Source organism: Octopus bimaculoides, chromosome 3, assembly GCF_001194135.2.
Source record: "Octopus bimaculoides isolate UCB-OBI-ISO-001 chromosome 3, ASM119413v2, whole genome shotgun sequence".
NCBI lineage: Eukaryota > Metazoa > Mollusca > Cephalopoda > Octopoda > Octopodidae > Octopus > Octopus bimaculoides.
Window position 1 is genome coordinate 7,574,575 of NC_068983.1, and position 22,074 is coordinate 7,596,648.

At 38.3% G+C, this 22,074-nt stretch overlaps 1 protein-coding gene across 1 annotated transcript; it reads right to left on the reverse strand.

Moving 5' to 3' along the window:
- Positions 1-554: 554 nt before the first annotated feature.
- Positions 555-22,041, reverse strand: LOC106882034 (general transcription factor IIF subunit 2). Its single transcript, XM_014932591.2, has 8 exons — positions 21,780-22,041; positions 20,152-20,231; positions 15,600-15,775; positions 15,294-15,314; positions 8,981-9,062; positions 7,211-7,307; positions 1,955-2,098; positions 555-881 (listed from the first exon to the last, which is right to left on the reverse strand). The coding sequence occupies exons 1-8, from the start codon at positions 21,849-21,851 to the stop codon at positions 771-773; spliced, it is 783 nt and encodes a 260-aa protein (XP_014788077.1). The 5' UTR covers positions 21,852-22,041; the 3' UTR covers positions 555-770.
- Positions 22,042-22,074: the final 33 nt, after the last annotated feature.

Here is a 22,074-nt window from a genome sequence, read left to right on the forward strand (position 1 = left end):
TGACTATGATGCTGCTACACCAGTCTTTTCGTAATACGGGTGACTAGGCTATAGCCAACACTGCCATATATTTTGAGCATCTCTGCAGTGATTCCTGATGGGCCGGGGGCTTTCCCGGTCTTCATACTCTTAATTGCTTTATCTACCCTGGTACTATCAACTCGGATAGCTAGTCCCTCTATTGGGTCGACATACGGCAGGCTCTCTTCCTCCCATTCATTCTCTTTATTAAGCAATCTATCATAGTGGCATCTCCAGACCTCTTTCTTTGCATCCTCATTTAGTGCAAGCGTACCATCATCCATGCGAACACATTTCTCTCCTACGACATCACTATTCTTGTATATTTGTATATTGCAACAAATATCAAAAACAATAATAATGTTAACTATCAAATTGAAGAAGTAATCTGTTACATCTCTAACTACCAACAGTAGCTAAGTTGCTTCTCACATTATCTGTTATATATGTTTGTATATAATAATCAAGGTAGATAAATCCAATGGCATCAGAGTTATCTCTTTTGGAAGATGGGGGCGAGGACAAACTGCCAATTATATTAATAGATTATTTTTTTAATTTAGTCTTTTTTTTTACAATAAAAATAAAGAAACAATTAAGTTGGAACCATATAAAAATGGTCAATAAAAGAAAGAAAAAAACAGGAAATTTTGGCAGTTTATGGTAGTGACCAGCACTGCTGGACTGAATAAAAGAGAAATCGAGTATTAGGAAAGAAAGCTAAAGCTACACATGAGTGAGTGTTCTGCTCAAGTTTTTTCCTTGTAATGTCTGTACTCGGGCTTCAGTTCCCACATGTTTTTGTGTGGAGCTTTCATGTTGTATGTACAAATCTCTTTCAGAATTTCCTTCAAGTAAATCTGGAGATAAAAGAAAAAAAGGGAAAAACCTGTTAGATCAATAAACATCATTAAGAATGTAAAAGGTAGAAAAGGATCATGGTTATTATTATCATTGTTTTAATATCCACTTATTCATGCTTCTTGCATGAGCCGAATAGAATTCATTGATGCAGATTTTCCATGGCATGGGTGGATGCCCTTCCTATCACCAACCCTCACCTGTTTCCAAACATGGTAATATTTCCCCCGTGTTGAAGACTAGAAATGAAAATCAACACTTATATGACAATGACACTTGTTTTGAACCATCATGTGATGCCAAGAAAAGCAGACACACACACACACACATTGGCATTAGGAAGGGCATCCAGCTGTAGAAAACCATGCCAAATCAGACTGGAGTCCGGTGCAGCCTTCCAGCTTACGAGACCTGGTCAAACTGTCCAACCCATGCCAGCATGGACAATGGACGTTAAATAATGATGATAATGATATGTATATGTGTGTGTGTGTGTGTGTGTGACGCCGCCGCAGCCGTTGTTGTTACAAAGGTACCATTAATTCTATTATTATCCAATGTCACTAGTTTAAGGATGATAATAGCAGAATCAACGATACAGGGGACAGCAGGCCAAAAAATAGCATTTAAAAAGCCGAGGGATTAAAATTAATCAAAGGACATACTAAGTATGTCTACCTGCTTGAAATAACAGTCAAAACTTGTTATTAAATCGCCAAAAAATACACTGGTGATTACTACAGAAATCAAACGAAGGCAAATTTGGTTAAGACAATCTACTTATATATATTTAAATATTTGGATTCACGTGATTTTTTTGGCGATTTAATAACGAGTATAATATCTTTTGTGCAGGGGTTCGTTGAGACATGTAGTTTATTTTAAGGATTACACAAGGGTAAAATGGTTGAAAAACACTGCATTAGAGGATAAAAGAAAAGAAAAGTCTATAGGATTTCTCTCTACAGAGATGCCAGACTGCATCTTGTATGTGAAAGTGAGATGCTGCTGAAAGAGAAACACTGACAAAGAATACAGATGAGAGAAGGAAGAAGACTATAATGTTACGTACAATGGGCTGTTTGGTAATACGGACCAAGTCTTTGACATTGTAGTACTGGTGCTGCTCAAATGCATTGAACAGCATATCGGTAACTTCATTCTTCTCCTTACGGATATTCTTGCCTTCACCTTTCTTTCGTTGCTCATGTTCTTTCTGCAAATGAATAAAATGTTTGACCCAATAATATTATCATTAAAAATTTGACAGGTAAAAGCGAAGAGCTGACTCAGATTGTGCCAACTCATCTCACACATGTCAGCAAGGAAAGCAAACATAAAAATTATAGATAATTAACACACACACACACACATATACTCTTTTACTTGTTTCAGTCATTTGACTGCGGCCATGCTAGAGCACCACCTTTAGTCGAGAAAATCGACCCCAGGACTTATTCTTTGTAAGCCTAGTACTTATTCTATCGGTCTCTTTTTGCCGAACCGCTAAGTTACAGGGATGTAAACACACCATCATCGGTTGTCAAGCGATGGTGGGGGGACAAACACAAACACAGACACACACACACACACATATATATATATATATATATATATATATATACATATATACACATATACATATATACAACGGGCTTCTTTTAGTTTCCGTCTACCAAATCCACCCACAAGGCTTTGGTCGGCCCGAGGCTATAGTAGAAGACACTTGCCCAAGGTGCCATGCAGTGGGACTGAACCCGGAACCATGTGGTTGGTAAGCAAGCTACTTACCACACAGCCACTCCTGCGCCTATAATCATTTGTACTCTCTTACCATCATTATAATCATCATAATCTCTCTCAATGTGCATGCATGTGTAAATTTGCATGCATATGTGTATCCACCATGTTAAAAAGGACTGATTAGCCAGGCTACCTACCAAGAACAATGGCCAAAATCCATTCAAACAACATAAATTACAAGCTCAAAAGAGAAGGAGATGTATAGAAAGACAGGATGATTATACGGCTTTCATCATAAAGTTTTTGCAATCAGACACAACCCTGGCCAAACAGCAACAACTGCCCTTCCTAATACCAACGACTCCCAGAGTGTAATGGGTGCTTTTTACGTGCTACCGACACAGGTGCCATTGACACAACACCAGCAACAGCCACAGCTAAGATTTCACGGGTTCCATTTACATGTTTGTATATAATAATCAAGGTAGATAAATTCAATGACATCAGAGTTATCTCTTTTGGAAGATGGGGGCGAGGACAAACAGAGAGATATGAAAGACACACTGCCAATTATATTAATTGGCTTGATCAGTCTCCTGAAGCACAGCATATCGCCATGGTCTCGGTCACTTGTCAGCACCTCCGTGAGGCCCAACATTCAAACATCATGCTACCGGCAACAGCCACAATTACGATTTCACGGGTGCCCTTTGCAGAGATTATTGAATCAAACTCTCTACAGCCAGCAGCTCTTCTTGTCACCGACCCTCACCTAATCCCAAGTAAGACAATATTTTCCCATGACGAGACACGTTCATGGAGAATACTAGAAATGAACGATCCCACTTGTATGACAGTGACAATCATATAACAACCACTACACGATATCAAGACAAGGAGATGCAAACATACATACACACTCACACACACACAAACACACATACATACACATATGACAGGCCTCTTTCATATTCTGTCTACCAAATACACTTGTCCAAGGTGCCTTGCAGAGGGACTGAACTCACAACCGTGTGGATGGGAAGTAAACTATCTACTACATACATTTGTGCATGTGTGTGTGTGTGTGCATATGCGTGCATATATATATCTATAAATATATGTGTATGTGTGTGTGTGTGTGCATATGCGTGTATATATATCAATAAATATGTGTGTGTGTGTATGTGCATATGTGTGTATATATATCTATAAATATGTGTGTGTGTGTGTGTGTGTGTGTGTGTGTGTGTGTGTGTGTGTGTATTGTATTATATATTGTAGATGAATTGATTTCAAATTCGGCATCCTTAACCATCTGCTGTAACATACTAACACCTGTGCCTTTAGGCAAGTTAATACAAAGGAGAATATCAAATATTCTAGCAAAGTTTTTACGGCCAACTGTCGCTCTACATATATGGTGGTAGCACAGAGATGGTAGTAGTAGTAGTAGTAGTAGTAGTAGTAGTCATAGATTGAATATTAATACAGTAGAATTGTTAGCAAAGTATTTTGTCCAACTTTACATTCATCATCATCATCATCATTTAGTGTCCGTTGTCCATGCTGGTATGGGTTGGACGGTTTGACTGGGCTGGCACACTGGAAGGCTGCGCCAGACTCCATTCTGATTTGGCATGGTTTTCTACGGCTGGATGCCCTTCCTAACACCAATCACTCCGAGAGTGTAATGGGTGCTTTTGTAAAACAAAAAAAAAACCAATCTAAATGAGCCAATGAGAGGAATTTTTATATGATCGCAAAATCAGCTAGAAATAGGAGTCAAATCTAATCTGAGAGATGCTGTGAAGGTGATAGTTGTGGCCACACTTTGAGGACTAAAACATCAATCCTTTTTTTAAAAATGCCCTTGAAACTGCAATCATGTTTAAGGGAGGACACATTAGATAATGTACCCCTAGATACCCTGTCTGAACAAATTGAATGGCAAAAGGACGAGAGTCATCTGCAGGCAAGTTTGCTTGATTAGACAATTACTTTGCTGGTGTTTATTTAATATGGTTTCAAATTTTGGCACAAGACCAATAATTTCGGGGGGAGGGGGCAAGTCGATTAAATTGACACCAGTGTTCAACTGGTACTTATTTTATCCACCCCAAAAGGATGAAAGGTAAAGTTGACCTTGGAGGAATCTGAACTCAGAATGTAAAAGTCAGGTGAAATGCAACTAAATATTTTGTCCAATGCGTTAACGATTCTGCCAGCTCGCTGCCTTATATTTGATTAATTTGCCAGCAGAAACGAAGCAGTTGATACATAAGCCAAGACATAACTGTGTGGTTAAGAAACTTGCTTTGCAAGCATGTAGTTTTAAGTTCAATCCCACTGTGCAGCACCTTGGGTATGTTTCTTCTACTATAACCCCAGGCTGACCAATAAATTGAGTTGAGAATCAGACTTCTTCTCCAACAGCGATACTTGCACTTACACGTGTGTGTGTGTGTGTGTGTGTATGTCATTCCCCCCCCCCTCCTTACTGCTTGACAAATGGTGTTAGTTTGTTTACTTCCGCATAACTTAGTCGTTCAGAAGAAGAAATTAAATCAATAAGAACCAGACTTGAAAGAAAAATAAAGATGTGCCGGGATTGATTTGTTCAACTGAAACCTTTTGAGATTGTGCCTCAGTAGGGCCACAATCCAATGACAAAGAAGCAAATGAGAAAGATAAGTTGCAGTGTGCCTCACAGACACAAGAAACTGAGAAATGGCTCATGTCTATGACAGAATGGAAGATTACTAAAGGTTTTGTCTACAGAGCAATTAGAGTTCAGAACAGCTAAGTCAGTGAAAACACTCATCAATTATAGAGTGTTCCAGCTTACAGCAGTGTAGTTGTATCTTTCTACTGTAGCAGTCTACATTGAGCAGAACAAGCCAACAACATAACCTCTATATGGTTACTTGACTTGTAAGAAATACCAGCTAAGTCTCTTTGAAATCTCTATCTCTACCATATTTTCCTAAAATAGAAAGAATCAGTGGACAATGTAGTTCTGAATATACATCATCATCATCATCGTCGTTTAATGTCCGCTTTCTAAGCTAGCATGGGTTGGGCGATTTGACTGAGGACTGGCGAACCAGATGGCTACACCAGGCTCCAATCTGATTTGGCAGAGTTTCTACAGCTGGATGCCCTTCCTAACGCCAACCACTCTGAGAATGTAGTGGGTGATTTTACGTGCCACCGGCACAAAGGCCAGTCAGGCGGTACTGGCAACGGCCACGCTCAAAATGGTGTATCTTACGTGCCACCTGCACAGGAGCCAGTCCAGCAACACTGGCAACGATCTCACTCAAATGTCTTTTCACGTGCCAAGAGGATGACGCTGGTGACGATCACACTGTCATCATTAATCTTTTATTGTTTGCTTTTTCCATACTCATTTGGGTTGGATGGAATTTATCGAGGCAAATTTTTTATGGCTGGATGCCCTTCCAGTTGTCAACCCTCACCTGTTTCCAAAAAGGACAATATTTCCCCATAACCAGAAAATAGCAAATAAAGGACATGACCTGCATAACTGTGACACTCATTTACAACCATTACGCAATGTCAAAGCAAGGAGATGGTAACACACACACACACACACACACACATATATACGACAGTATTCTTACAGTTTCCGTCTACCAAATCCACACACAAGGCTTTGGTCAGCCCAGTAAAAGGCACTTGACCAAAGTGCCACACAGTGGGACTGAACCCGAAACCATATGGTTTGGAAGCAAACTTCTTACCACACGGCCAAGCCAAATACAATACAAACAGACAGGAGGGTCATGGCTGAAATGCCTTGATCATAAGCCTGTTAGATCAATCAGAGTTGACCTCGAGGCCTGTCAACATCAACAACATATATCAGAAGTGGATTATTTCTTTGACAGTTAAGGTGTCTTTGTCAAGATGACTGTGCAGTACCAATGACATGCAACTTACCTACAAGCTGTCGATTCTTTTAGCTGCTAGACTGACATCTCAAACTGACAGCTGCAGATGTTTTATAGATGAGATGAATTATTTGCTGCCACCCACAAACTCAAAACACACAAATACATCTGCATACATATGCACACACATAACTATAAAATCTTCACACAACCGTAAACCATACAAATTTCATTCAACTTGTCTACACTTAAAACAAACAACAACTGAGCTTAACTTGGCAATGTTTTGTGAGGTGACGGTACTGGGTTACTAACTACATGGATATAAGGTTTAAAATCTTATTCCAGCATTTGCTTTGTTGCATCCGAGAAATGCACACGAATAAGACAGCTTGTACAGATTAATTAAAATTAAAAAAATTCTTTAAAACACAGAAAAGAAAAACAGGTTCTGCTACTACTTCAAGGTTGGCTAGTTCACACAGCAGGAAGGAAGGGCATCCAACTGTAGAAACAAAGGGTTTAAAACAAACAAATAAATAGAAAAAAAGACAATAAAACTCCACCCATGCAAGTGTGACAAAAAAACAAACAAAAAAAAACAAATAAAATTTTCTTAAACCCACAAAATCTAAAAGAAAAAAAAAACAACAATAAAATAAGTTTCTTACCATGAATAAGTGCTCCTTTACCGGTTTATAGTTGTTAACCACCATATCCAGCTGTTTCACTTGACGTGCTGGTTTATTCTTTGATACAAGCTGTAAACTGTTTTAACAGAAACATTTTATTCTAGTTTCCTTCATGTGTACAAAAGTGAACAAAGATAAAGTTAATAGGGGAAATGTTTTGTCTTCAGTCTATAATACCTGTCACGTTTTAAATTCCTCGGAAAGACGGTCAAGCAAATTACAGCCTGTGTAACTTCACTTCAATCTCTCTTTAAAACTGCAGTCTGCAGTTATGCTCAAACAACTTTCCTTTATGTAAAATATGTTGTCAAAAGTTTTAGTGTGTATTAATTTAAACTCATGGGACTGTCTTAGTTAATTATGAAGCAGGAATGGGTGTGTGGTAAGTAGCTTGCTTACCAACCACATGGTTCTGGGTTCATTCCCACTGCGTCGCACCTTGGGCAAGTGTCTTCTACTATAGCCTCGGGCTGACCAAAGCCTTGTGAGTGGATTTGGTAGACGGAAACTGAAAGAAGCCCTTCGTATATATATGTATGTATATATATATATTTGTGTGTGTATGTTTGTCCCCCAACATCGCTTGACAACCAATGGTGGTGTGTTTACGTGCCTGTAACTTAGCGGTTTGGCAAAAGGGATCGATAGAATAATTACTAGGCTTCCATAGAATAAGTCCAGGGATCGATTTGCTCGACTAAAGGCGGTGCTCCAGCATGGCCGCAGTCAAATGAAACAAGCAAAAGAGCAAAGTTGACAACTTATGACCAGGCATATATTCTTTAAGGATGCAATGAGGTGTTGTGGCATTCATGTCTACTCCAAAAATATTAACCATACAAAAATGACTTTAAAATAGAAAATAAAAATACAAAGCTTGCTTCTTTATTTCAACTTGACCAAAGATAATCCCTTGCTCTAATCTCAACCTGATTCAAAGCTTATCTTTTGCACTAATCTCAACTTGATCAAAGCTTATCTTTTGCACTAATCTCAACTTGATCAAAGCTTATCTTTTGCATTAATCTCAACTTGATCAAAACTTTTCTCATGCTTCAATCTCAACTTGATCAAAGCTAGTCTCTTCCTCTGGTCTTAACTTGATCAAAGTTTGCTCTGCTGCCACCTTGTTCAAAGCTTGGCTCAGGCTCTAATCTTGGCATGTTACAAGCTTTTTCATTGAATAGAACCTAATGAGGTCGTAGGGTGAATCAGATTGTAGGGTGAAAGTACTAGACTATTAATCACAAAGTAGTCATGGATTCAAATTTCACTACAGTCATCTTATTACTATTGCTGTTGAGATGAAGTAGTAAAGATGATGATTTGGTAAAGTTTCAGATTAAATATTCAACACAATAAAATCTAAAAGAACATTATAGAATTCTGTACTGAATCATGTATGCAATGAAACCCTAAATCGATTAAAATTCCCCTCTTAGTTGCAGAAAGAGAATAAAGATCAAGTAGTTAATTGTGAGTGATACTCAAAGTAGAAGGGAGAAAATTTCAAGACGTTGAGAATTAAATTAACAAAATTAATTAGAGGAAAAAATCTGATATTTGAGAACTGAAAATTTTTGCATGCATCTTCAAAACATAATCTCTTAGCTTCATCTCATGGGATATGGCATATCACCATTTCTCTTGAATAACATCTGAAAAAGTCACATTCAATTTTTCTGTTCCTCCCCACTATGACTCAATGTCTCTTCACAGGATGAAATAGATATTGAACCTGGAACCAACCGTTTCAGTTTCATGTATGTATCATTGGCAACAGGTCGGCATTCTGCACGTTGGATCACTTTGCCCTCGATTGCAAGTTTGTCTGAAAGTAAAGAAATGAAACAAAAGATATTCATATAGAACTTCTACAAATCAACCAAATTCCCTCTACAAATACAACAATAAGCCCTTACTCATCATCATCATCATCATCATCATATTATTATTACTTTAACATCCACTTTTCCATGCCTGAATGGGTCAGGTGGAGTTTATCAAGGCAGACTTTGTACGGCTGGATGCCCTTCCTGTTGCCAACTTTCAACTGTTTCCAAATAAATTAACATTTCTTCATGACCAGACATGTTTTCACAGAACACTGCTTGTATGTCAGTGGCACTCATTTACAACAATCATGCAATGTAAAGACAAAGAGATACAACACGCACACACATATGATAGGCTTCTTTCAGTTTTCATCTACCAAATCCACTTTCAAGGCTTTGGTTGGCCTAGGGCTATAGGAGATGACACTTGCTCAAAGTGCCATACATGTGGTCGAAATGTGGTCGAGAAGAACTTCTTAATCACACACCTATACCTGCGCCTTCAGAAAATATTAGAATTTGTTGGCAATGGTTGGTTTCCGACTGAACTTAGCAATCATGTCCAATTAGCTGATGCCAAAGGAGAGCATACAGAAATAGCAATTAAACCTCGCACTTTTGCTTTAAAAACAAAACGATGGAAACATTGGATAATATATTCCCACATATAACATGTCTGAAAAAAAATTAAAGATACAATGGTCACTACTGGAGTGACTTTGTGGACAGGTCTGCTTAATCAGAGATGACCCCTAAAACTGAACAACAACAACAACAATTTGCCCTTTTGATCATACTACTCAATACCCTATTATTTTTCTAACACATCAAGTTCCACTGTGCAGCACCTTCTATCACAGCCCCTGGATTCAGTAGACAGGAATTGAAAGATCAACCTCCATTACTACACCAAACAATCTCTCATCATGCACCACGTTTACCCCCACCCTGCTGTTCCTGCAGCCTACCTGACCTTGTCATCTCTCCCACTAATTCCTCTCCCTATCAACTAATTTCATCATTACTGTCATGCCACTTCCCCGACTCTCTTTTGCATCCCTCTATCTTTCCCGACTCTCTTCTGCATCCCTCTATCTTCCCAGACTCTTCTGCATCCCTCTATCTTCCCCGACTCTCTTTTGCATCCCTCTATCTTCCCCGACTCTCTTCTGCATCCCTCTATCTTCCCAGACTCTCTTCTGCATCCCTCTATCTTCCCCGACTCTCTTTTGCATCCCTCTATCTTCCCTGACTCTCTTCTGCATCCCTCTATCTTCCCCGACTCTCTTCTGCATAACCTCTATCTTCCCCAACTCATGACTCATCACCCTTCAACATTACCTAATTTTTATAGTTGCAGGCTGCCTCTCCAACCTCATGCAATCTTGCAACCCCACCCCCACCCAATTCTCTTCACCCCATGCCTTGAGGGGCCAGTTGGACATCTCATTGCCACTATCCCTTTACAGCTCTTACTCATCATTCTGTCCTTTCCCAAATAAATGTGAAAAGCCATACAACTCTTCTACAAGAACCTGCTCTTCCACCTCCTCTCATACTTTAAACCCCGTCATGATCATCATCATTTACTGCCCATTCTCCATGCTGGCATGGGTTAGACGGCAAGCCAGAGGGCTATGCCAAAATCCAAATTCATAGATGGGGTTGTTGCATTAGAAACCATGCCAAAACAGAATTTGTAGTCTTGCAAACTACATAGCAACCACTATAGAACTGGAGGCATAAATAAAGCACCCAACACAAGTTGTAAAGTGGTTAGCATTAGGAAGGCTTTATTGAGCTCATGGCAAACAGTTTTGGTCGAAACTGGACTAGTCAGATGTTGATTAAACTCTGCAGTCACTTTAGGAGCAGTTGTCCTGTGATTTTTTCATCACAATGCAATTCAAAACTCGTCAGTCTCTTTCCATGAGCTTCGAAGTCCTGCCGGACTTACACCTCGTGCTGGAGGTTTTGCCCTGCTTCTCAAATTCAGACATGGTCCTTGATATGGTAGCTCTCAAAGTACAAGGAGCTCAGCTGTTCTGGTGACAGAAGCTTCTGTCATTCAAGCTCCTACTATTTGCCCTTTTTCGAACCCAGTGATGTTACACATCTAAGTTTAATTCATACTACGATCTGAACAAGAGATAGAAATAATCATTAACTTAGATAAATAAAACTATCTACAATACAAAAAAAAAAAAATAATAATAATAATTAAATTTGGATGGATATTCGTAATATAATGGCTCATTGAAATATTGGAGTTAAATTTCTACTGTTCCAATTATTTTGTCCACCCCCTGTATATATATATATATATATATATATATATATATATATATATACAGTGAGGGATCTTCAATCCAGGCAAAATACTTTATAAACTCCCTATTAGTACACCAGGCTAACAATATTGTTTAGATTAGTAAAGAACTCTGCATATTCTTGTGGTAGGGTCCAAGGTTATGGTTCATCACCATTCTATATTGTAAATCCATGGATGGGCTCCAGTCAAACTGGTTTTTACACAGAGTGGTATTCAAGACAAAGTATAAATAATGGTCATTACATACTTTTCTTAACTGTATATATGTGCATGTGTGTTTATCATCTGGCACAAAACCACCTCCCTCATTCACTCAAGGGGTCTTGCCTTGTAAATTATTTAATGATTTCACTGCTGCTGCTGGTGCCACATAAAAAGTACCCAGGACACTCCGTAAAATGGTTGGCATTAGAAAGGGCATCCAGCCGTAAAAAGCATGCCAGGCAGAGAGCAGAGCTTGGCACAGTCTTCAGACTTACCAACACATGTCCCGTCAAACTGTCCAACCCACGGCATCATGGAAAACAGATTGATGATGATGATGATGATGATGATGGTATATATTTTGACAAGCTTCCTGCAATTTCAGTCTACAAGGCATTGATCAGTATGGAGCCAGCCACAGAGGAAGACACTTAACCAAGGTACCATGCAGTGGGATGATACCAAAAACCAAGTAGCTGCAACCACACAGGCATGCCTACACCACTATACACACACACACATATAAGCTTCATTCAAAAGGTCTAATAAGGCAGAAACGTAGCCAATGTTTTCACCAGTTGGTTTTAAAGACCAGATCCACTCCAATCTCTGCTACCCAAAAATTTCATTTGATTGATATTGGAGTTGTCTCTCTTGTTTGTTGCTTTTAGAGAGGAAGGTTTTCCCAATAAATTGTATAGATAATTTTGGTTAACTGGATCTTTCTTCTAGTGAAACCGTCCCACCCATGCTAGCATGGACGGCAGACGTTAAATGATGATGATGATGATGATGATGAGCTTTCATTCACAATATTTATATGAAATCCTAGGAGTGGCTGTGTGGTAAGTAATTATAGGCATAGGAGTGGCTCTGTGGTAAGTAGCTTGCTTACGAACCACATAATTCCGGGATCAGTCTCACTGCATGGCACCTTGGGCAAGTGTCTTCTACTATAAACTCGGGCCGACCAAAGCCATGTGAATGGATTTGGTAGACGGAAACTGAAAGAAGCCCATCGTATATATGTATATGTATGTATGTATGTGTGTGTATATGTTCGTCTCCCCAACATCACTTGACAACCGATGCTGGTATGTTTACGTCCCTGTAACTTAGTGGTTCGGCAAAATAGACCGATAGAATAAGTACTGGGCTTACAAAGAATAAGTCCTGGGGTCGATTTGCTCGACTAAAGGCGGTGCTCCAGTATGGCCACAGTCAATTGACTGAAACAAGTAAAAGAGAGTATTTGTATTTAACTTTTTTATATTGTCTCTCTTTTAGTCAGGGAAGAAGGCATCGTCCATGACCAGTTTAAAAGGCCTACAAGACTGGTGGTAAGGAAGGGGTTAGGTATCCTCCAACTGAAACCCTGGCTCGTATGCATCCAACACAGTAGATTCCATCCACCAAAGGCACTGAAGGCATAAGGAGGTAGTGTTACATCAGATAACTAATGAAATCAACCACTCAAATGGGATAAGGTTGAATTTGAACTCAAAACGCAAATACTGCGATGCATCCATTCCAACGTTCTTATCGTTCAACGGCCTTTGATCGATACATTTTATCAACCCTGATTGGATGAAAATCAAATTATTCCATTCAGTATTTTCTCTCGTCATAAGTGTTCATAACAAATCGCTGTGGCGAGGAGTTATCTCCCTTGACATACGATTACATAAAAAAAAAAAAAAAAATAGCACCTGTCGTCCGAAGTTAAAAGTTCGTTTCACTTCAGCTACTTCACTGATGCTTATGGACGAAGTATGACCACCACAAGTTCGGGCATCTCTTCATACATAATGGCTATATATGACTATGTTAAAAGATATTTCTAGTGATAAATTACTTTCAACAGGAAGAAGAATTCGCGTACTTGATTAAAATGTGAAAATGTGAGAGATGACTCTCTCTTTTACTTGTTTCAGTCATTTGACTGCGGCCATGCTGGAGCACCGCCTTTAGTCGAGCAAATCGACCCCAGGACTTATTCTTTGTAAGCCTAGTACTTATTCTGTCGGTATCTTTTGCCGAACCGCTAAGTTACACCAGCATCGGTTGTCAAGCGATGTTGGGAGGACAAACACAGACACACACACATATATATATACATATACATATATACGACGGTCTTCTTTCAGTTTCTGTCTACCAAATCCACTCACAAGGCTTTGGTCGGCCCGAGGCTATAGTAGAAGACATTTGTCCAAGGTGCCATGCAGTGGTGCTGAACCCTGAACCATGTGGTTGGTAAGCAAGCTACTTACCACACAGCCACTCCCGAGTGGTAATTTTTTAATTTTATCTATTTCAATCGTTGGAATGACTGGGGCACATCTTGAAGGATTATGTCGAACAAATCTTAATGTTTAGTACTTATTCTATTCGTTTACTATTCTATATTTTTGGGATGAGGAATTATGTACATTATTTACAATGGATGGATAAGGTGTCCTCATCTTGTTTGTTGTTACCACTTATCCATCCATTGTAAATAAGGTTCTATTCGTTTGTTTAGCCAAATCGATGTGTAAACGACCCAACAACAGTTCGTCATGCAGCGGAGAGGGGACAAACACAAACACACAACAGGGCTTCCACACACTTTCTACCTACCAAATTCATTCACAAAGCGACATTCAGACCAAGACTAAAATAAGACACTTACCCAAGGTGCCACAGACAATGGGACCGAACCTGAAACTACACAGTTGCAAAGCAACCTTCTTAACCACATAACCATGCTTGTTTCAGCAGCTGACCTATTTCTGATATTTTCAATTGCCCTAATGGTCAAGCATACGCATCTACACTTTTGACCATTATCATGCGTCCTATTCGTGGATCTACACTTACTTCTACACTGAATTCAAACTGGGGAACTTAATTTGTAAAGAAGTAATAATGTTACCACCTGATGATGACCAGTTTATCACCAAGTTAAAAACTGTACTCTGCAGAGCAGAAGCTTCCCAAAAAGTACGTCTAAGACGTATTTACTTATTAATCCACAAGCATCTATCGTTAAAGTCCATTTTTCCATGCTGGCATAGGTTTGATGGTTCGATAGGAGCTCACAAACCAGAGGACTGCACCAGCACTGGTGAAATCTGTTTGGCATAGATTTTGCAGCTGAACGCCCTCCCTAATGCCAACCACTTTACATAGTGGTCTGGGGGCTTTTTACATGACACCAGCACTGGTGAGGTAGCATAATGATGAGGTCCTATCAAATAATCCCATGGCAACATCAGGCCATATCTGAACACTACCATTACATTCTGAGTTCAAATTCCACCGAGGTTGACTTTGCCTTTCATGCCTTCGGGGTCAATTAAATAAGTACCAATTATGCACTGGGGTGTCTGTCCTTGTTTGTCCCCTCTATGTTTATTCCTTTGTGAGCAATAAAGACAGATGATGATGATGATATTAGTCTTGTGTTCAGTCCCATTGTGCCCAGGACTGACCAAAGCCATGACAGTTTGTTTGGTAAATGGAAACTAAAACTATATATATATATATATATATATAAAGTCAAAACTTACTTGCAAATGGACCACCCCTTAATGTCCATTTTCCATACATACATACATACATACATACATACATCAACAAAATATATGCACACACACATGAATTCTTCAAAGCTCTGATGAGATAACTGGAGAAAAATTTTACTCACCAGTGGTACCTAATTCAACATCTGAAAGAGATAAAAAACAAAATTTTTACTACTTGATATTCCTATTCTGAAACAATAACATTGAGATTTATATTCTTTTACATGTCTTCTGCTAATACATATTGATTAGAAAGGTGTCTGCAACTTTGTATATTTGCACATTATTGTTACATAAATTGCTATTACAACAAGATGAAAATCGATGGGATGGCCATTGCCAGAACACCAACAACCAAATATCTACTGAATCAGGAGTAATGGTGACCCAGAAGTGGGATCAAACAACACTAGTGTAACAATACTCACCGGCAGTTGGTGTCTGTGATACAACAACAAGATTTTGATTTCCTATAGCGGTAAGTACAAACTTGTGCTCCTTGGGAACTCCCAATCCTGCAGGGTCGTCTGTTCTTTGTGGCGCTTCAGGGCGAGCGAGAGCGTCACCCAATGTAAAAATCACCTCAGGTTTTGAACCAACGATTCTAGTGACAGAAAAAACAAAAGAGAAAATGTTTACAAATCATACAGTTTAGTAACCAAGTTTCTTCTTAGTTGCTATATCACATTTAACGTATACGTCTACGTCTATGCACTTGTAGTGTGTATGCACCAATATAAATGTCTATGAGTGTGTGTGTGTGTGTGTGTGTGCACCTGAATATCATTTATGCATATGTATCCCTATATGTATATGCATGTTTGTTTGTACAAGAATGTCTGCATCTACAACAGCACTTATAGATGTATGTGTACATGGAAATATGCACAAATGCTTGTGTCTATGTTAGTGTATGTATGTGCCTGCACATATTTATATTATCTTTGGGGTTTGCATAATTCACCTTTGGAAACATGGATGTTTTGCTCAACATCCTTAAGCAAACCTTGATCAGAGCCTTGTGAGTGGATTTGGGAGATGAAAACTGAAAGAAGCCCATCGTGTGTGTGTATGTTTGTGTCTCCTTGTGTTCACATTGCATGATGAATTAAAGCATTTCGTTTTCAATATTCAGCAAAAACATGTCTGACCATGGGGAAATATTGCCTTGCTTGAAAGCAGGTAAAGATTGGCAATAGAAAGGGCATCTAGCTGTAGAAAATCTGCGCCCCATGCAAGCATGGTAAAGTAGACGTTAAAACGGAAAAAAAAAGTGACTGTTTCAAGGGACATAACCAGGTAAACACTAATTGTCAAGCCGAGACAAGCAAAGACAAGATATTAAGATAGACAAAAAAACCAAACACATAGATGTCGCACACAGACATTTATGTGACGAACTTCCTCACAGTTTCTATAAATAAACAACCACTCATATGGTATTGTTCGGCCAGGACTATAGTAGAAGACACTAGTCCAAGAAGGCAAGCATTGAGACAAAACTTGAAACCACATGGTTTCATAGAAGACTTCTTAATAAATTCCTTTTTGATAGAATATCATTCTTTTGTAGTGTATGAAAATAGAATCGTTTAGAAGTTAAATAATTCAAAGATGCCAACTTCAAGAAAAACAATAATTAAGTTGGTGTTAATATATTTAATAATAGGAACATTAAAAACTCAATAGCGAGGAGAAAACGAAGTTAGTCAATGACTGAGGTTATTTCAATGGGAGACAATTCTACATGTTCTAGTCTTTCTATATTCTCAGCTAAACATGAGACAATTCTACATGTTCTAGTCTTTCTATATTCTCAGCTAAACATATACTCAATTCTTAATCTAATGAAGAACAATAATTCTCAATTTAATGATAAATGAATCATTAATTAAATGAACATAGGTTGATATGGAAAATATGATCTTTTAAGAAAATGAATATAGTTGATTTCGTTTCTATTGAGAAAAACAAGGAATATTACAGCAGTTAACAGTACAAACAAATGAGGAGAGAATGAAGCTCTCTCTCAATGAAAATTGTCCTTGGAAACAAAGCCTGTATTTCTAGAGCAGGACTAAAGACTGAAAGAAACTGAAAATTCCAACGTATTGTTTTAGGTGGGAGCAAGCTTTGAAGAACTCTGTGATGATAGGTCAGGGAATAAATGTTATCAGACATGTTGTTTAGCCCCAGGTCAGTACTGATACAGTACACTGAAGATGAAAGTGATTCAAGCCATAACTGACCTCCATTAGGAGTAGCTGTGTGGTAAGAAGCTTGCTTCTCACCTATACAGTTTTGAGTTCATCCGCACTGTGTGTCACCTTGGACAAGTGTCATATACTGTTACTATAGCTCTGGGATAACCAAAGCCTTGAGAGTAGATCTGGTAGATGGAAACTGAAAGAATCCTATTGTGTGTGTGTGTGTACATATATATGCAGGTGCGTGTTCGTTGCTGTCCCCTTGTCTTGACATGATGCCGTAATAGTAAAAGAGTCTCACTATCACACAAACTTTTCATTTGCTTCAATTAAAAATCTCTTACGAGCAACAGAAGCGGTATTAGACCAAAACAACCATTTGTGTATCATACTTAAAATCCAACTGCATCATGAATAAACAACTTAACTGTAGTAGTCGTCTTGAGGAAGATTTAGTTAGTGAGGGATATGGACTGCATAGAGGCTTTTTCTTTGGCTCAGTAATGTCTTAACTGAAGGAAGGTCACCATTCCGGCTATGAGTGATATAATTCGTTATATGAACAATAATTGGACGATCTAGAGCAGTGGTTCTCAACCATTTTTTGCATATGGACTCCTTTGAATACTACCTTGCTTGTGCAAACCCCAGTTGAGAATTACTGATTGAGACTATCTGAAACTGCTTTACAACAAAACTACTTTTTTTGCTCTCTTCAAAAAGAAGTGAACTTCAATGCTTATATTAAACATCCAAGAGGCCTTGGTATCTGATCTAATGTGTCATCATCATCATCATCATCGTTTAACGTCCGCTTTCCTGCTAGCATGTGTTGGACGATTTGACTGATGACTGGTGAAACCAGATGGCTGCACCAGGCTCCAATCTGATTTGGCAGAGTTTCTACAGCTGGATACCCTTCCTAATGCCAACCACTCCGAGAGTGTAGTGGGTGCTTTTACGAGCCACCAGCACCAAAGAACAAAAGGCCGAAGAAAAATGAAGAAAAATGCACTCAACACCAGAGCTGAAGACACTTCCGAAAGGATGGGGCCCCGCCATGTTGAAAACGGTAGAGGAGTAGGGGCCGAAACAGGACGTAGTTCCTCCTGACGATGTCTTTAGCCACTGGATCCTATAAAGGAGCTTTTGAGGTAGCAGACCACGAAACGTGATTGGAATTCTTTACTAGTAGTCAAATGCAGCCTCATTTCTATCTCTCTCTAGCTGCCCCATTCTTGATGAATCAAGGACTGGGAGGGTGCCTATGTTTACATACTACACAGGTACCTAAAGCAATTAGTAAAAGCATGGTATACGCTACCAAATCATACTTGATTACACAAGGAAAAACTGTAGTTTAATTTAGATCATATCAATGTTTCTTGTCGATCTATCAAAGGTACAACATGTCTAAAGAGCCCAAAAACAACAACAATAATCATACCATTAAAAACACATTTCTAAAATAACCACAATCTTCTGGAGATTAACAGGTATTTATTTTATTGACCTCGATGGAATTTGAGCTTAGAATGAAACCAAATATCATTAGGCATTTGGGTCATCACTTAAACAATCTGAAAAGCTGCCCACTGTGCTAGATTAAGCATTCTTAGACATCAAACTGAAAGTGTACACTAACAACCATCACAGTGATTGTAACGGTTTCTAACACATGTTCAAGACCCTCTATTTTTGAAGAGGCGGACGATCACTGATATTGACATTAATATTTCACAGGTATTTTATTTTATTGACACTCAAAGATGAAAGGTAAATTCAATACATTTGTTTATTTTTATGTCTCTTTTCTGCATACTAGCATGGGGTAGATCAGTTGTTCTCAACTATTTTTTGCCTATGGACCACTTCACTTCCTATTTTACTTAAGTGCGTCGTCAGAGCCATTCGATGTTTAAAAAATCGTAACATATTTTGAATATAATTGAATATTATTGGGAATTGTATAAAAAAAAAAAACTGTTCAAATATTTTGTGTATTGGTGAAGTATAACAAAATTTATTGCACATAAATTTTAACAGTAAAATCATAAGTGGACCCCTAAGGGTTAGATAAATGTGTTATTGAAGTATTTTACAGCTGGATGGCCTCATCATCATCATCGTTTAACGTCCGCTTTCCATGCTAGCATGGGTTGGATGATTTGACTGAGGACTAGTGAAAATAGATGGCTACACCAGGCTCCAATCTGATTTGGTAGAGTTTCTACAGCTGAATGCCCTTCCTAATGCCAACCACTCCAAGAGTGTAAACTCTTATTTGTTTTACAAGAATCTTGTTTCACGCATCTCTGAAAGTGCAAAGTCAGTAGGCAATTTGTTGATAGATAAACGACAACAACATTGTAGCTGATATTTAGTGAGGTGCAATTGTAAACAAACACACACACAAAAGGCTTCTGTCAGTTTCCATCTATCAAATCCCTTTGCAAAGTTTTGATCAGCATTTGTCTATACTAAAAAACACTTGGCCAGGGTGCCACACTGTGGTATTAAACTTGAAACAATGTGGTTGGGATGAGAACTTTTTTAACCAATAAGCCATGCCAACACTTTCTTGACAAAACATGAGTTCAGAACATAAAATGGCAGAGTTAAATACTGCAAAGCAATTTGCTGTCACTCTTAACAATATGGCAAACTTCACTCTTGTGTCGAGTAGATCAGTCTAAGGCTCCACCCGATTGATGATCTATTTTAGTAATCACCATAATAGTAAATAGTAAGAAAAGCAAGTTCCTCAACTTACCTTGATCTAGTAATCTTCAGTTTTCCCACCTCACAACTACAGGGAGCCTTCCTCCATTTCTCCGACAAATACTTGGGAACCTGAAAATAAAGATAAATAATAAATAATAAATCATAGAGCTATGAAGGATCAACAGCATTAATATTGAAGAAGTTGAACGATGTTAAAATTTTGTCATCACGATAACATCACACTAGACATGCTAAGCAACATCGTTACATATAGGAACCGAGGATTTATCATCATTTTTTTAACATTCATTTTTCTATGTTTGCAGAGGTCAGACAATTTTTTGAGGTAGATTTTCCACAGCTGGATGCCCTTCATGTCGCCAGACTTCATCTGTTTCCACATGGCCAGACATATTTTCGCAGAATACTGGAAATACATGACAATGCTTGTATGTCACTCATAACTATCGCATGACATCAAGACAAGGACACACACTCTCACATATGTATACAATGGATTTCTTTTAGTTTCCATCTACCAAATCCACCAACGAGGCTTCGGTAGGCTTGGAGCTATAATAGAAGACACTTATCTAAGGTGCCATGCAGTAGGACTGAACCTGAAACCATGTGGTAGGTAAGTAAACTTCTCAACACACAGCTACACCTGTGTGTGTATATATACACTACTTAGCCAGATTAAGAAGAGCAGCGTCCAGAGGCTCCAACTGTGGTTGCAAAATTTATCCTCAAACCGGAAACACGATCTCGATGTTTACAGTGCAAGTGAACTCCGTTTCAGCAGACACGAAAACACCAAGTCTCAGCTAAGGTTTACAATATAAATAAACAAATACGGATTTGAAAACAATGTGACTTTTGTACGAGGGTAGTGAGAGAAAGATTGCATGTTTAGCATGACTAAAGTTTAGTAATGTAAGACTTCAGACATGTTATGTTTCTATCCTTTTGTCTACTATTTAATCACTTTTGCTATAGTATTATTATATCCTAATTAAGTGTCAAACCAAGCAGTGATCCACTTACGAATCAATACTTTGACATTTTATAATATACAATACTCTTCAATATATATATATATATATATATATATATATACACACACGCACAATATAGTATAATAGATCCATTTCACCAAATGGTTTGGCACATGAGATTATAGGCACCCCCCCCCCAATCTAGGCGTTCGGGAGTTTGCTGACCAAAGATGAACAAAACAGATTCGTCATATCAGTTGAAACGGATCTATATAACTATGGTTATATAGATCTGTTTAGATCTATATAACTATACAGATAGATTGCCGTCATTTAATTAGTAGAAATAAATTGATTGGCCGGAAAAGAGAAAGAAAAATCAAATGGTCTGGATAAAAGAACCTTCGCTGATGAATGTTTTTAGCCGATAGATATGTTAACTAAATAATCCAACTTTTGAATGGTCAGATAAATAGTCTCTGCTCCTGTTCAAACTTTGACCACTTTCTAGATGTACTGTTTGAAATTTGCATAACAAACAGAGCGAAAGATGTCTCACACCAAGTGGCACATTATAACTAATCTTGTTTGATTTATGGATACTTATATATATATATATATATATATATATATATATAGGCATAGATGTATGATAGTTTGTGGAAGGAATTTTACTTACTTTAACCAGCCAAACACCACGGCCAGCAGCCGTTAGATCGACCTCTTTGGTTTCATGTCCAATTTCACTCATAACTAGTTGATATGTATGTAAAGATTATATTTATCTGCAATCACTATATCCAGAACAATGCTGGATGTGAAGAATTTCTTTTCAGAACACACTTTCAATACAGTTATTCGATAAAATACTCAAAGAAACAATGTCTGTGATCAAAAAGGTCTAAACAATTTCCGACATATTGAAAACATGGGGGGACAACTTTTGTTTGACTTCCTCTAATAAATGTCAAATT

What these genes read in the sequence shown, in the direction of transcription:
- LOC106882034 (XM_014932591.2), bottom strand. Translation starts at nt 21,851, where the DNA reads ATGAGTGAAATTGGACATGAAACCAAAGAGGTCGATCTAACGGCTGCT. An exon ending in GTGGTGTTTGGCTGGTTAAA is followed by an intron (nt 20,232 to 21,779) that starts GTAAGTAAAATT and finishes CTTTATTTTCAG; the next exon opens with GTTCCCAAGTATTTGTCGGA. An exon ending in GTATTACCAAACAGCCCATT is followed by an intron (nt 882 to 1,954) that starts GTACGTAACATT and finishes TTTTATCTCCAG; the next exon opens with ATTTACTTGAAGGAAATTCT.